At 45.3% G+C, this 16,169-nt stretch overlaps 1 protein-coding gene across 7 annotated transcripts in view; it reads left to right on the top strand.

The window, feature by feature from the left end:
- ADGRF5 (adhesion G protein-coupled receptor F5) overlaps positions 1-16,169 on the top strand; it is a 94,316-nt gene that overhangs the window by 45,103 nt on the left and 33,044 nt on the right. For all 7 annotated transcript variants that reach the window (XM_013061600.2, XM_004739744.3, XM_013061609.2 and 4 more), the window contains 2 exons: positions 5,123-5,177; positions 15,381-15,551. In XM_013061600.2, the coding sequence (XP_012917054.1) occupies positions 5,123-5,177; positions 15,381-15,551 (226 nt within the window). The remainder of the gene's footprint in view (positions 1-5,122; positions 5,178-15,380; positions 15,552-16,169) is intronic.

Genomic DNA, 16,169 nt, shown 5'->3' with positions numbered 1-16,169 from the left:
ATACATCCTTCCTCTTTCCTGCTTTCGTGTCTTTCATTTGACCTCGGTTTTCTTCATCTTTTTCATTATTTCTCTCATGACTTGGGAGCTAGATACGGTGTCTCTCTCCCCCCAGACTCCTATGTGGGCTTCCCCTTGTGTGACTGGATGCGGCAGCTGGCTCAGATAAATAGGAGAGAAACCCTTACATGTCCTGTGAACCCACAGGGTCAGTGTAGAGCTCGCGTTACTCAGGTCTGTGAGGAGAAAGCCCAAGCATGAGGTGATCTCAGCAGTGGGGTCAGCTGTACCTCTGTTTCAGACTTTCCTAGCATTCATGGCTGCAGCTGTGCCCTACCGCTCTGCCAGGTTGGTCCTCACTGCGGTGGCTCTAACAAAGCCCTTCTATCTGCCCAGGGGGCAGAGGCTGGTCAGGGGATAAGCCAGTGACCCCCAAAACTACTGGTGGAGTTCAGACTCCATCTTCTGGGAAACTCCCACTGCCACTCCAGAGGGCCCCACTTTCCCTCTTTAGATCTGCCTTTGAGATATAATATCTTCGTACAACCCAAAGGCCAAAGACCCCCTCATTGGAGAGATGAACTCCAACCTCCCTCATCAGCTTATCGTCCCCTAAGCTGCCACTCAGTTCCCAAGGCTGACCTTCTACCATTTTAAATGCAACATGTAGTAATGAGCTTTTAAAAACATGTCTGTGGTAAACGTGTACACAATTTACCATCCTAACTGCATTTAAGTGAATAGTTCAGTAGTCTTAAATAGATCCACATTCCCATGCAACCTATCTGCAGAACTTTTTCACCCTGCAAAACTGAAAATCAGAGTGTCTGGGTGGCTCAATCAGATGAACCTTTGCCTTCAGCTCAGGTCATGAGCTCAGGGTCCTGGGATTAAGCCCCACATTGGGCTCCCTGCTCAGCGGGGAACCTGCTTCTCCCTCTCCTCCTTGCTTGTGCTCTCTCTTGCTGTCTCTCTCTCTCAAATAATAAAGAAAATATATTTTTTAAAAAAACCCTGAAAATCACTACCTATTAAACAACTTCCCATTTCCCTTTTCCCCCAGCTCCTGGCAACTGCTATCGCACTTCCTCCCTATGACTTCGAGTACTTGAAGTCCCTTGTGTGAGTGGAATCATACAGTATTTGCCCTTACGTGACTAACTGATTTTACTTCGCAGAATGTCCTAAAAATTTACCTCTGTGGTAATAGGCCTGAGAATTTCCTTCCTTTCTTAAGTCTGAATAATGACCCATTGTATGTATATCCCACATTTTGTTTACCCATTATCCATTCATGGACACTTGGGTTGCTTTCTAGGCTATCCTGAATGATGCGGGGCTCTGGGTTTGTGCGCGCAAATATGGGGTGACGGGCTTTGAAAGTGCGATAATGTAGTTTCTCCGACTTCGGTGTGTGCATTAACCCATTTGCACACCCTATTAAGATGCAGAATTCAACTCAGGAAGTCTGCGGTGGGACCTGGATGTGGCCTTTCTGACAGGTTGCCCTTGATCCTGCTCGCATGATGGCCCTTTGAGCAGCTGTGGGCCTTCAACCTCAATATTACAGGAGTTTGAAGCCTGGCTCTGTCAGCTTTGGAAATTTCTTCATCCAGTTTCTTCATCTTCCTGAACCTGCCTCCTCTGCACACAGTGAGAGTAAATAGTATCTCTTCACTGGTTTGTCATGAGGATTAGATATTCTCATACACAAACGTACGACTGGGCACAGTGACTGGCGCAGAACAAGAACTTCAGACTTGGGGGTCACTTCTCCTATGCTAGTACTAATCAACCCATGTTAGTACGCCTCTGTGAGGAGACATCCTGCCGAGAGCTTGGCTGAGACAAATATCTAACCAGAGGCAAAGATGTTATATGGGGGATTCCAAGAAAAAGAGGAGCGAGTGACAGGGCCTTGGTGAAGAGGACTGAGATCTGGCCACCTCCGGAGACCTTGTTTGTCATCCTGTTCCCTGGGATAATGTTTTCTACCCATAAAATGCCACCTCTTCATTCCTGACAGATTGTCCACGCCCACTTCAGGCTCCTCTCTCTCCCTCACACACAATTATTTGAAAGTTATCATGTCCAAAAGGTGGGGCATTTCCTGGAATTGGTGACCTTGTGTCTTCCAGCTGAGACTTGGCCATAAGGAAATCCCCTTTGCACAGAGGTGGCCATTGTCCTCAGCTACTCATCCGGGTACCTCCATGTGGACAAGCAGAGGGAGGCCCCCTGGATGTTCTGTTTTCTTGTCTGAAGTAAATACTTCATCTGGCAAGATCTATGCTCCCTGGAAAGTTCTTCTCAGCACCCGATGTTTAAGAAAAAAGACAAGTGCCAGAGTCACAGATGCCCCCGAACTGGGGTCACATGAGGACTTAGGAGGGCAAGGATGGCCCCTGGAGAGCCTCAAGCTGGCTGGACACACGCCACTGCCAGAAACTGTCCAAGCCTCTGGTATGCCTCATAACAGAGCCTTCCATAGCATAAGACACTGAGCCTTAGAGAAAGTGAATGACTTCTCCAGCTACGAAGGAGAGGAGGCTCTGGGATTCCAGAGCGGGTGGGACTGTCGCATTTGCCTTTGTTGAAATCCAGGCCCCATGACCGGGCAGCCCCTCTCTTTGTACCTTCTCATATCTGGGAGGGCCAAGGGTATGCACCATCATCACCACCACTAGGGGTCTCCTCAGACACTTGATCACTTTTAGTTTTTTCCTCCATTTTCCCCAAAGACTGCAGGGCTTAAAGTAAGCAAGTAGGTTATTCTCACAAGAAGTTGTGCCTCCTCACTGGACAATAGAGGCCATAGGTGACGAAGCTGCAGGAGCCCACTTTGCGGAGACGTCCCTTGATGCTTCCAGTTAATCACCATCAGGATGCGGAGAAGAAAGAGCAAAAAAGTAACATTTCTCAAAAGATGGCCTCATGTTTAAAAGGCGGCTTTTGTCACCATACCCCAGCCCTGCTCAACTGGATTGGGGAGTGGAAGGAAGGGATCGTCATGGTTGCAGATTGAAATGCTGTGTACCAGGGAAAGGACTGCACCTTGATCTTTTTAACCTCAATTCTTTAGTCCCCCAGAGATTGGAGAAGATGAAATCAAGACGTTGGCAAGGTTCCCAAAGGTGACCGCCAGTGGTCACCTTCTCCTGGGCTGAGTCCCTCAAATCACAGCCCATGAAGAGTGCACTGAGAGGTCTTCCTGGTGGCTCCCCCCTCCTTGTGCCCAGGCCCCAGGGAGGATGGACACAGGAATGCAGCGGAAAATCCTTTCCTTCTGCCTGGGAGCAGAGCCAAAGCAGGCTCCAGGGGAAGCTGGACAGGAACCAGCCCTATGCATTGATTTTGCTCCCTCTTGGTTCCTGTGCATTTAAATATGGCTAAAAAAAAAAACAAACAAAAACCCATTACAAACGAGATAGCAACTGGGCTTTGTAAATTCCAATCGTCTTGCATCATTCCTCTCTTTGTTGCTCCAAGGACATTTGTGAACTGTCGGGTATGTGGCCCCTCTACAGATCATGGATGTTAATACTGTCATTGAAAAGCAGGAGGGAATAGGAGGAGGCAACAGAGAAAGGATAAGGTTCTGAGACAGACCCACAGTTTCTTGGGGTGTCTCCTGATAGATCACTCATTGCCTGTATGGACAAATGTAGACTCTGGAGCCAGACTAGGTGAGTTTGAGTCCTGGTTCTGCCCTTAAAGTCTGTGTGTGCTTATTGACTCATTTGACCTCTGCCACTGTGCTTTCTCATCTGTGTATGTGGATAATAATAGTATCAGTGTCTTAGATTGTCGTGAGGATTAAATAGCTCAGCACACATCAACTTAACAGTGCCTGGCGCAGGGGTGTTGAATACATCTCAAAAATTATTATTTTGGGGGCCCTTGGGTGGCTCAGTCAGTTAAGCATCTACCTTTGGCTCGGGTCATGATACCCTGGTATCAAGCCCCAAGTCAGGCTTCCTGCTCAGTGGGGAGTCTGCTTCTCCCTCTCCCTCTGCCGTTCCCGCTGTTTGTGCTCTCTCTCTCTCAAATAAATAAATAAAATCTTTTTAAAAAAGAATTATTTATTATTACTATTATTTATCATGATAATTATTATTATCATTGTCATTATGATGAGAGACAACTAGGAACTAATGGTAGACATCACAGATGCTAGAACGAGCTCTGCCCTGGGGGGTGTTCATAGGTATGTGGAGTTTGTGGTAAAGGACACACCCCAAAGGGTAGGGGCTATCTGGCTCTTCCATTGAGCCTTGAAGGGAGTTTGTATTAGGAAGCACATCCTAGCAGGGATAAACTAGGAAGGCATGGTTGGGTCAAGGTGTGGTTACCTGCTGCAGAATTGGCACAGATCCCAATAGCAAAGCCAGTCAAAGTCAGTTCTTTGACTTTGACAAAGAATCTGCATGACACCAGGAGAAGAGCTTTCTAGAGACAAAGTCAATGGCAGTGTGCGTGAAGGGGTCCATGTGAATGGTGCCCCCAGAAGAGTGTGACATGGTCCCAGAATAGCACTTCGGACGTCTTCCTAATTTCTCAGTGCTTTACATTTGTTAATCATTTGATCCTTATGACAACCTCGTGAGGTAGACTGTTCCTCTCGCTATATTATAGATGAGTGCTGAAGCACAGAGAGGTTAAATAACTTGCCCACTGTCACACAGCCATTTTATGGCACAGCTAGGATTTGAACTCAATGTCTGCAGAGTCCTTGCTCTTAACGATTCTATTATATGATACAATTCAACATGACTAGAGGCTAACTATGTGTCACATGGCAGTTCATTTAATTCTCATAAGCGTCCTATGAGTGCACTAATTTTATTATTCTATTTTGCTGAAAAGAAAACTGAGGCTCAGAAAGAAGTTCCTTGAGGTCTCAGATATGGTGATTTGGGGTTCGTCTCCTGCGTCTGGAGAACGGTCTCTAAAATGAATGCCAGCTCACATTACAGAACACCTGCCATTCACAGGACACAAGCTTCTTCCTGGGATCCTCAGCCCTCCGCTCAGCTCTGACATTTCAGGCCATGTGAGCAGAAAGTCATGAAGAAAAGATACCTCTGACATTAACTGATGGTTTCCTAAAATGTTCTTTCAGATTCTCCATGAACATGAACCAGCAGGGAAGGACTCACTAAGGCAGAAACGAGCAGGTATGTAACCTCTTTGCTTGGCAGTTTCTTCTAGTAAGTCTGACCAAATGACATTTTACTGTGACTTTCCCAACCCTGTCATCCACATAATTCAGTCTGCAAGTGCATCATGGTTCAATTTCTAGAAGTAATTAGAAGGAACTCCATTCCCTACTCGACCCTAATGACATTCAGTGGACCTCAGCAACACATTATAAGCCCCTCATTTCCTTCCTCACTGCTCTCCTGAAATCCTGAAGAGTCTGTTTCCAATGGCTCTCTCCTCAGCTCCCAACTTCCTCATGGTAACCTTTCAAAGCTCCAATCTGATTCCACTATTTTCCTGCACAAAATCTTCGATGAGCTCCCAGTTGCCTTGGAGAGAAAATCCAGTCACCTGTTAGCCTTGCCAGACATCACGTGACCTTCCCACTTGTTCTCCTTCTGTTTCCTTTCACATGGTCACTGCCCCACCCGCCACCTACTTTGTTGTCTGGGGGACTCCAAGCCGAGTCTCTATTCACACGGTCTCCTGCCACGTAAGGCTTTCCACTGATGCTCCAGACAGGGAGGGGCTGTTTCTCTGGGTTCCCACTGCCCTTGTTACATTCCCAGAGCACAAGATCTGTCCCAGGGCATTGTAATTATTTTACTTCCTGTGTGTCATTCCCAGGAGACAGGCATTCTCTTGAGCCCTCTTCATCACTGTAACCTGGCATTGAGCCCAGTTTCTCAGTAACTGAGTTAACAAATGAAGAGAGTGTGTGTCCTTGTCACAGCTGCTCCTTTGTGAGTTGAGGACACGTTCCTATCGCTAAAAGTCCGCTGTCTTAATGTCGGTACTAACTCTGGAGAAGGTAGAACTTCTTAACTTTAGGATTAGGACTGATTCAAGTCCAGGTGTGCTGTGGCTTGGTCTGTTCAGTCTTGTGGTCCACAAGAGTCCAGAAGCTGCCAAAGAGAGTGGGCTTACCCTGAGGCTGGGATAAAGGTGTCTCTTAGAGCCTTCCAGAACAGCAGCCAGCTCCAACTTTGCTCCATTGCTTGAAATGACAATTTAATTATATTTTGTTGAGGTCTCAAAATGTTCACTGGAAGGTCACACCTTCATTTTTTCTTCTTTTGCCTTTCTTTCTTTCTGCTTTAGCTCTGTGTTATATCCACACACCTTTGCTCTCCCACTCCCCTCCTTCCCTAAAGCGATCTGAAGCACACTTTCCCTGCTTTAAACAAGCAACAGGACATGGACTCCAGTCCCTGAGTCCCCCTTGCAGTCTGTGACATCAACAGAGCTGGAGATGTCCCCATTCGGTATTCTGAAAGACTTTTCTTTTAAGATCAGACTGTTTGTGGATGAGTTCTAGCCCCAGGCTTCTACCAGGCTCTTACGGGCCTCAGCTTCCTCGGGGATAGTTGGTGACTATTGAGTTGTAAAAGGAATGTCTTCCTGTCCTTCCTGGCCCGGCTATTTATGACTGTGGTGACATCGTGAGAGGTTAGCCTTTGGGGGAGGAAACCACTTCTACGTCTAAGGATTTTGACATACCAAAATTTTCCAGATGTGCTTTCATTAAAAACAATCATCATGATGATAAATTACCATAAAAACCTGTTTTCTATTTATTGGACATGATCCTCTGTGCTCTTTGGCCTCTGGAGTCATTATAGAAGTGTTAATGGCTCAAGGCATTGTCTGCAGGAGATGAGTTGGCTTTGGTACTTTTACAAAATCTCCAAAGAAATGGCCATGGAAAGACCCAGGCGTTAGACCACACAGAGCTGGGGTGGGAGTTGAAAGAGAGAGCACAGCTGTCCCGGAAAACCATGAAAGAAACCAGCAGAAGGATTACAGTTAGCAGATGCCTCACGGAGGTGTCTGTGTTCTACTTGTTGTATTAGCTCAGTGAGACGAGAGGATTGAGCTCTGATTTTCAGGGTGATAACCCCTTTCACATATAAACTCATCCTCCCCTTCTGGGACTTAAGGCCAGAAAGGGACAAACAAAGATTCCAAGAGAAAGAGGATCCTCAAAAGGATTGTCCTTTTGAGGCACTGGATCAGATCCTTAGGATTTGGGATCAAATCATCCTGAGAAGTAGGATCAACCCTCCCATTTATGCTCAGAGCCCTTTAGACTGCTTTCTAAGTTACTCTGGTTAGCTGTGTAACTTCAGGGTCCCTTGATACACACACATGGGTATATATGTGTATTACGTATATGTCATATATATATACATATTACACACAGACATATGTATGCATACAAATATATATGAGTGATTATTTTACAGGGTTGTTGATATTGGATAGTATTATGTACTTACTATTTAAATCTTACTAGTGTTATCTAGGGGTTTGCTTGATTTGGGGATTTTTTAAAAATATAAACACAGGGGCTCCTGGGTGGCTCAGATGGTTGGGTTACTGCATTCTGCTCAGGTCATGGTCCCGGGATCCTGGGATCGAGTCCTGCATCAGGCTCCCTGCTCAGTGGGGAGCCTGCTTCTCCCTCTCTCTGTCTCTCATGAATAAGTGAATAAAATCTTTAAAAAAATAATAAGATAAAAGAAAATTTTTTTAAAAACTAGAAACAGATTTATTTATAAATATAGTATTGAATCTGAAGGAGCCTGAAATATCCCAGGTACAGAGAAAGTCCCATATAACCACTGAAGGCAGGAGGAGGAATGCCGGGAGATACAAGTTAGTGTTTTTGGAAAAGTATTTCAGAACTCGGTTGGGGAAGAGAAGTCTGCACAAAAACCCGGAGGCCAGAGGCCAGAAGAAGGGTGGACCGGCCAGTTAGAGCAGAGAGGCCTCAGGGGAGCAGAGGGAAATAAGAATGGGATGGAAGACCATCCCTGGCCCTGGCCCCTCGAGGGAAACAGGAAAGGAGAAAGGGGAACGCTTGTGAAGGATATTATGACAAGTGGATCAAAAGGACTTGGAGACAGCTTTGACATGGGGTAATGGGTAGCAGTGATCCATGTGACATTCCGGGAGCGCACAGACCTGAACATCTGGGGGATGTGGAGACCTGAGGTAGAATCCGGTGTTGGAATGGAGATCTCATCTTGGAGGTTTGTCAGTCAGCTCCCAGTTGAGTCTTACCGGTATTCTTCCTAGGGGAGCAAGAGCAGAAGTTTCTTCTTGGTTAGCAGTAACACAAGTGTGTTATCTAGGTGCCTTTGTGACGTTCTCCATGCCAGGTTTCCAAGCTTTGTTGGGAATGTTCTTGGGTCCTGGGCAGAAAAGCTCTCATGGGTTCTTCTTTGGCTTCAAAAGGAATGGCTGACAGCAGACCCATTTTCGAGAAAGGGAGGAAGAGATGTCCTATCCTCATGCTGGAGGTTCTTCATGCTCATACCTGCCTAGTGAGAGAATTGGGTGGTTGGCTGCCGAGGTGGGAATCGCGATCTTTCTGCAGACCTGGCAGCCCCAGCCTGTGCTGGCCCTTCTTCATCTGGGTCCATGAAATGCTGTGCATTTTCCAGTTAAGGAACACATTTGGGGGATTTGTGGCCTTCATCTTCCTTAGGATAGCATGTGGTATTTTGTACACTTAACCCAGAGAAGGATGACAAGGCTAAGAAGCCGCCACCCTCGGTGGTTTGAGGGTTGACCCTCCATGTGCTGGGAATCCTTCTTTCTTTTAATTTCTGAATAGTGTGGTATGTCTGCTTACCCATCTCAAAGGTGAGACCCGACTAGAATAGCATTAGCTCTTCTTGTCCTACCAGCAGACATCTGCGTGCCATATGGCCATCACATTTATTATAATTTATATTCTTATTTCTACCTGCTGTTTCAGACTGATTACTCTATGCCATACAACTGGCTAGGGGTCTCCATTCCAACTTCTTAGCATCAACTCTGCAAAGAATATATGACCCCTGTTTGACACATGGCAAAGAGTGGCTCACAGAGGTTTAATGGCCCAGGAAAGAAGACACTTGACCCCATCTCACTCTGACTCCAAAGTCCATGCTTGCAAGGCAGACTTAAGAGTTTTCAACATGGGTTTCTGGCTCTTGCCTGCGAGATTCGAGGCCATGATTATGAGAGCAGCTTTGTAGGGGAAGGAGGAAGGAGCACTGTCTTCATCTTCGTAGGAAAAGAATTTTACACAGGACTGACTTTGATGACTCGGGTATATGACAAACTGGGAGAATTGATTACTTTCTCCATTACAGCCCGATGGTCTATGACACACTGTGCCGCCTATGCTCTCCTCCGTCGACACCTGCCAGCGAGCCCAGCCTGGGGGTTCTGGTAGTTTTCCCGTGCATGAACAAACCTTTCTAAAGCCTAAAGGGAGGACATGATCCTCGGACTCTCTCCTGACAACGGTACAATAGGATACAGGTGTTCCTGCCAAATTGCTCCCTACTAGAACATACTAAGAAACAAGCAGAAGAACAGGCACCTTTTAATATTTACCCACTATGAGACTAAGGGTGAGAACAACAGGGCCAGATCTTCAGTGATAAAGAGGCATTGTCTCTTTGGGTCAACAGAAAAAAATCACATCAATCTCATTTCTCTTGTGTGAAGTCAGCAGCCTTCATTCTTTTGCAGGTGGGAGATTAATTTACACATAGACTTAGGCTCCAACTTCTGAGAAGCTGTAATTCCCATTAGAGTGGCCAGGCAAAAATACGATTGTTTGCTTAAACAGCTGTGATTAAGACCCAGAACTACTTGTCACAGTTTGGGGCCAACTTTCCAGAAATGTGTCTTTAAGATAAGTGCTGTGTGGCGGGCAGCGGTTTCTGGGAAAGGAGAGGGGAAATCCTGGCTGGTCTGTGTCTCGGGGCCTGCCAATAGGCTCTGTTTGTGACACCGATGACACCTGGAATGTGCTACCTTCACTTGGGGCACCGGTGGGTCAGAAAAGTTCAGGCAAACAGCATCAGACCACAAGAGCCTGAGAAAAAGCAAACATGTTAAACTCTCTGGAATCAGATGCTCCAGGAGGAGGAGCACAGAAGGACCTCTGAAGGACAGGTTCACCCAGAGGTGGGAAAACCATCCTCTGTTCTTCACGAGTCCCTTAGTAGCCTGGAGCAGCACCCAGAACATCACTCTCCCCAGCTCTGAAGTCCTCAGATTTGGGAGACACCAGGCCAGCAGGATGTGGCATTTTTTTAATCCCAAACTATGGGCCTACCTTGGGGGCTGTGAGCAGAGTGTGCCTCCGGGCCCATCCCCAGGGAGGTCACACTGACACCTGAGCAGCTGAGCTACTTTCCTTGAAGTCAGACACCGGCCATGTGACCTTACAGGGGCAAGAGGCCCGGTGGCAGCTCCATGTGTCTTGCCCGTGGGGCTGTGACACTGGAGACCACCTGGATCGGGAAGGACAGCTTGCTGCTCCTCAGATGAGCTGTGGAAATCACTGTCCCCGGGGTTTTTGTGCTTACTTGCGCTTCCTGGGGACATAGTCCCCCCAAAACCCCAAGGCACCTTGTTTCATCTGCATCTTTGGCCAGCATTTACTGCTCTAGAAAAGTCTTATCTAACCTTTTTTTTTTTTTTTTTAAGATTTTATTTATTTATTTATTTATTTATTTAACAGAGAGAGAGAGAGAGAATGAGAGAACACAAGCAGGGGAAGGGAGAAGCAGGCTTCCCTTCGAGCAGGGGGCCCTGGGCGGGGCTGGATCCCAGCACCCTGGGATCAGGACCTGATCAGTAGGCAGGTGCTTAATGACTGAGCCACCCGGGTGTCCCTTGTCTAAGCATTCTACAAAAAAAACCCACTCTACCCTCATTGTGCCTGCCGCTCTGTTTTCTTACCCTGCTTTATTGTCTCCATGCCCTTCAGAACTGCCCGACACTGAAGTTTCAACTTACTTTTACCTCCTTTCAACCTTACTTTTACGTGAGAATGGAAGATCCATGGAAGGAGAGATTCTCCTCTTTTATTTACCCCATGCACCCAGGATCTAGCACAGTGCCTGGGAAGCAGGCACTCAATAAACAGTAAAGTTACTATGACTCAATATATCAATAAATTAAGGCACAAGTGCATAAACCTAGCAAGACTTCATGTCAAAATTCATGAGTGCCAATGGCAATGAGTCACTGCCTTCTTCCTCAGTGTGGATTTCTAAGACATTGGTGATGCTGAAACAAAAAGAACAAAATTTTAGGTAATTCTTCCATTTATTATGAATAGTTTTGCCTTTGAATATGCTGTTAATTTAAAATTCACTTTGAGAATTGTGCACTAGTTCTAAAGATACGTTTAATAATAATGCCTTACTTTTTTTTTCTGTTTATAGTACAGAGGTTTATAAGGGGTTTACAAAGCGATCACTTTCATTATCTTCTTCCATTGGAACTGTGGCAGGGAATGGTTAAAACAAAATGGACTTTAGAGTCAGAAAGATGTGGTTTCAAATCCCAGTTTTTAAGGTTTGTTATTCATGGAGCTTCATGAATAACATTAAACCTCAGATTTACCATCTGCAAAATGGGTACACATGCACTCTCCTCATGACCCCAGAACCTACTGGGCAGTGAATACATGGCAACTGCTGTTATGATTATTACTTTTATTATGAGTACTTTTGATCCATCTGGTATGACGGAAGAAAGAGGTGAACACATATGCTTGGAGACCATGTTGTTTATCCCCATAGAAGCAGCAGCAGGAGGCATCTAGGGGGAAAAAAAAGGCAAAGCAAAAGTAAAAACAAACCGAACAGACAATAAAACACACACACACACACACACACACACACACACACCAGAAACAAGTTTAGGTGCTAATATTGACTCTCCAGGACTACCTTACCTTCTTGGTTTCTTCATTTGGATTAAAATATTAAATCCCAACCTTGTCTGATCACCAGAATCACCAGTGGGAATTGGGGGGAAAAATTACAGATTTCTGGGCCTCATCCATTAAGATATTTACTTTGGCTTGGGGTGCCTGGGTGGCTCAGTGGGTTAAAGCCTCTGCCTTCAGCTCGGGTCATGATCCCAGGGTCCTGGGATCGAGCCCCACATCGGGCTCTCTGCTCAGCAGGGAGCCTTCTTACCCCTCCCCTCTCTCTCTGCCTGCCTCTCTGCCTACTTGTGATCTCTGTCAGTCAAAAATAAATAAAATCTTTAAAAAAAAAAAAAAAGATTTTACTTTGGCTCACCTGGCTTGAGGTTCCAAAGTATGTATGTGTGTTGCACTCCCTAGGTGTGCATAATCGTCAGTCAAGTGTGCTGATGACTGAAATAGATGACTTCCAAGAGCAGGCTTGTAGTCTTCTGAGTTACTATGGTGGCATAGAGTCTGTTTTGAAGAACTGACTATTTCATGCTGAAGACTGTTCCTTCTCTAGTGGAGATCCCCATCCTTGCCTGTCTCTAGCGGGCAGTGTCGCTTAGGTGGAAGGTTCCTCTGAAACTCCTACAGAAGTTGAAGAACATAAAAGGTAGCCAAGAGGAAGAGGTTCTTGGAGGCTGCTTCTTTAATTAGAATTGCACAAATCCCCTAGAAGAGAATTTGCTCAAGTCACAGGAACTGTCCTCTTAGTATGTTAAGTTTTGGCTAAGCTCCTTGTAAGGTCTCACCGGAAAGACTGCCTTGGTTTCCGTGGGGAGTGAGGATATGGGTGAATCACCATGGGTTTTCCAGGCACAGGTTTGTTCTGCGATTACGTCTGAAAAGAATGCCAAGAGGTGGGCTCGTGGATGAGCATAGGAATGGCGCTCCGGCCGGGGCTGACGCCATGCTGGGGTCAGACCCTGGGACGCAACCACACAGGTGGTGAAGTGGGGGATGTGGGATTGTTATTGACTTCACTCTTCCAGAAAGCCCTACCGTCTAGGATATCCTGTTTACATTCCGGGGACGAGATAGACTGCCTAGGGCAAAGAGACTCTTGGAGCCGAATCTGCTGCAGGGTGTAAACATTACTGCCTTACTTTTCAGGAAAAAGAATGTGCTCCAAGGCAGACCTTGTAAATATGCCACCACCCCTCCTCACACGTATTCCCAGCAGGCAACATACCATGTCTAGAGTTAAGATCACATGAATTAAGATTAACGGTTCTTCCATAAGCTTGTTTTCATCACAGAACCATTGAATCAGAAAGAAAACAGGAAATTTGAGACATGGCCATGGTATCATGACAGACTGTGCTTCTGCACTGGGTTTTAAAAGTCACTTTGTTCTACTTATAATTACATTCTTGTGAGCAGGAAATATACCTTAAGATATATTCTTTATTCTGAAAAAGTTAGCAAAGACTTTTTTATCTTTTGTATATTTTTGTATTTTTTTAAATTTAATTTTATTTTTTCAGTGTTCCAGAATTCATTGTTTATGCACCATATCCAGTGCTCCATGCAATACGTGCCCTCCATAATACCCACTACTAGGCTCACCCATCCCTCCCATGCCCCTCCCCTCCAAAACCCTCAGTTTGTTTCTCAGAGTCCACAGTCTCTCGTGCTTTTTCACAGTTTGAATTAATTACAGCAAGTTGAATGATGCATGTCAAAATGAAATAATTCTCAGAAAGATTGATGAATAAAACCAACCTCTAAGACATAGTTTAACCCTATAAGTAAACAGATATAAGAGCTTTCCACAACAAAAATGTATTCATTGGCATTTCCCATAACAAACTTACTCTATTTTAGTGCTTCTCATCAATATTTCTAGGGAAATTTTAAATAAATCTGGCAATATTGTGGGAAAATTCTTTGCCCTTTTAGAAAACAGACCTAGAATTTTAATTTATGGCAAAATATACATCACACTTCCAGATTTGACTTAAATTTTGAAGTAATAGTTTTGCAAGTATTCACTAAACATTTCCTTATTTTGGCTGACAAGAGAGAATAAGCCGCAACTTTTCTTCTTAATTCATCTGTGTAAAAAAATTCTCCTAAACTTTGAAGGTTCATCATGAACTATGAAACTAGCCCTTGGCTTCTGCTCCTGTTATGTATTTCAGCCAAGAATGAGCCAAAGATTCTGGCAGGGACAGAGAGGTGAGTGTGTGGCTCTCTCAAGAGGGTCATAATTTTAACAAGAACTGCTTGGGCACACATTTATTACGTGGTGAGCTCCATGCCAGATGGAGTAAAGCCAGGAGAACTGAGAGAAATAGTTCCTGCCCTTGCGAAGCTTACCATTAGTGAATCAGACATGTTGTAATACAGGAAACTATGAAAGAACATTCTTGTATGTATATTGTCTGGCTTGCCTGGGGTGGGTATGTGTTGGACATCAAATGTGTCTAGGACACCAGTCAATCAACCTGGAGACAATTTGGAAAGGCAATGAAGAGCAGGAGATATCTTTTATTTTACATTCTGACTTGTGAATTTTGCTTTCATTGAGTGCCTATCCTGTTCTGGACACCACAGAGATACACAATAAGAAGTAAGAGCTCAGGCTGTGTGCATAGGCAAAGAGCAAAGGGAATTAACTGGATGACTTTTCCCAGAGGTCTTCAAGCCATGCATAGTCCAGGTCTCAAAATGCATATATGTCAATTGAATGGTGTAGAAAACATGCTGACTCATTCTTCTGAGTCAGGATCATGGCTTTATTGTCTAAACTGTTGCCTAGGTTCCCCTGCTAGATCTCCCTCCTATTCTGGCCATTTCCTTGACCTTGGACACCAAGGAGGGTGAGAGATTGGAGAGGAAGGACAAGTTCTGAACTTAGCCTGTAAATCTCTCAAATGGCCAGAGACCACTACACTGAGACCAGACAAATCAGTTGTAAATAGTAAAATCATGGGGCACCTGAGTGGCGCAGTGGGATAAGCATCTGACTCTTGGTCTCAGCTCAGCTCCTGAGATCAGGGTGGTGAGATTGAGCCCTGAATCAGCTCTGCACTCAGCTCAGAGTCTGCTTAAGACTCTCTCTCTCCCTTTCTCTTTGCCACCTTCCCCCACCTCCACTTTCTCTCTCTCTCAAATAAATAAATCTTAATAAATAAAAAAGTACATAAATATAAAATCATAGAGAGGAAACACCACGAAGGGGATATTTGATGGTGTAAATTGACAAACTTCTTTTCCTCTAGGAAGGTTCATTCTCAGCCAGCCTCCTGTTCCCTCATCAATTAGAAATCTCTCAAGGCTGACATGTCCAGCATCCACATAGTCCCATTACTGCCTTTAAATGTTGACCTGTCCACCATGCTCCCTCTTGGCCACCCATGCTGAGTTCTCACAGCTTCCTCTGCTTTCCTTTCAGTCGCCTCAAGCAGCCCAACAGCTGAAGAGTACACCGTTGATGTGGAGATCAGTTTTGAAAATGCCTCCTTCCTGGAGTCAATCAAAGCTTCCTTGTACAGCCTCAGTTTCCCAATTCAAGGGAACAGCACTGACCAAGCCACCACCATTTTAAGCATTGAGGTGACAACAGGTGAGTCAAAGACCTGTTGCTTCAGGACAGAGGGTCGGACATACCAGGAGGAAGGCTGTCTGCACTCCTTACTATTAGAGCAGATTGTACTTCGTAGGCAAGTGAGATGACCCAAAAAGGCCTGAGGTATGATTTATGACTCCACAGACTTCCAGAATGAAGCCCCTACTGGCAAACCCTGCAGCCAGTTTCCTTATTTCAAATGGTGGCCAAATGTTTGCTTGGTGGTTTGTGTATCACTTGTCACAAAATATGTCCCAAGATACTGCCAGGTCCTTCATGACAAACTGCTGGTCCCCATTCCTCTGGGTAATCAATGGGTATAGCAAGGACCGGTTCATGTATTAGTAAGTGGCAAGTTCCTTTCATTCTGGCATCATAGGTCAGGAAATAGGAACCAGGCACACTCCTGGGTTGGAAGCAAGACATAACACAGAAACCCCCAGGCTATGGGATTGGACATTCTGATCACTGCCTCCCTTTTGAGGTGACGCTCGGTGTCCTACCTCTCAGGCACCATCACCTGGGAAGCTATGATAGGGGACTCCCCTTTGTCCTAAACAAGGTTACTGTCTTGTAAGCACTAACAGATGTTGGATTTTATGATTCTTAAATGGA

The sequence above is a fragment of the Mustela putorius genome, unplaced genomic scaffold, assembly GCF_011764305.1.
Source record: "Mustela putorius furo isolate JIRA1106 unplaced genomic scaffold, ASM1176430v1.1 tig00003983_pilon_pilon_pilon, whole genome shotgun sequence".
NCBI lineage: Eukaryota > Metazoa > Chordata > Mammalia > Carnivora > Mustelidae > Mustela > Mustela putorius.
This window is presented reverse-complemented; position numbering and strand designations above follow the sequence as displayed.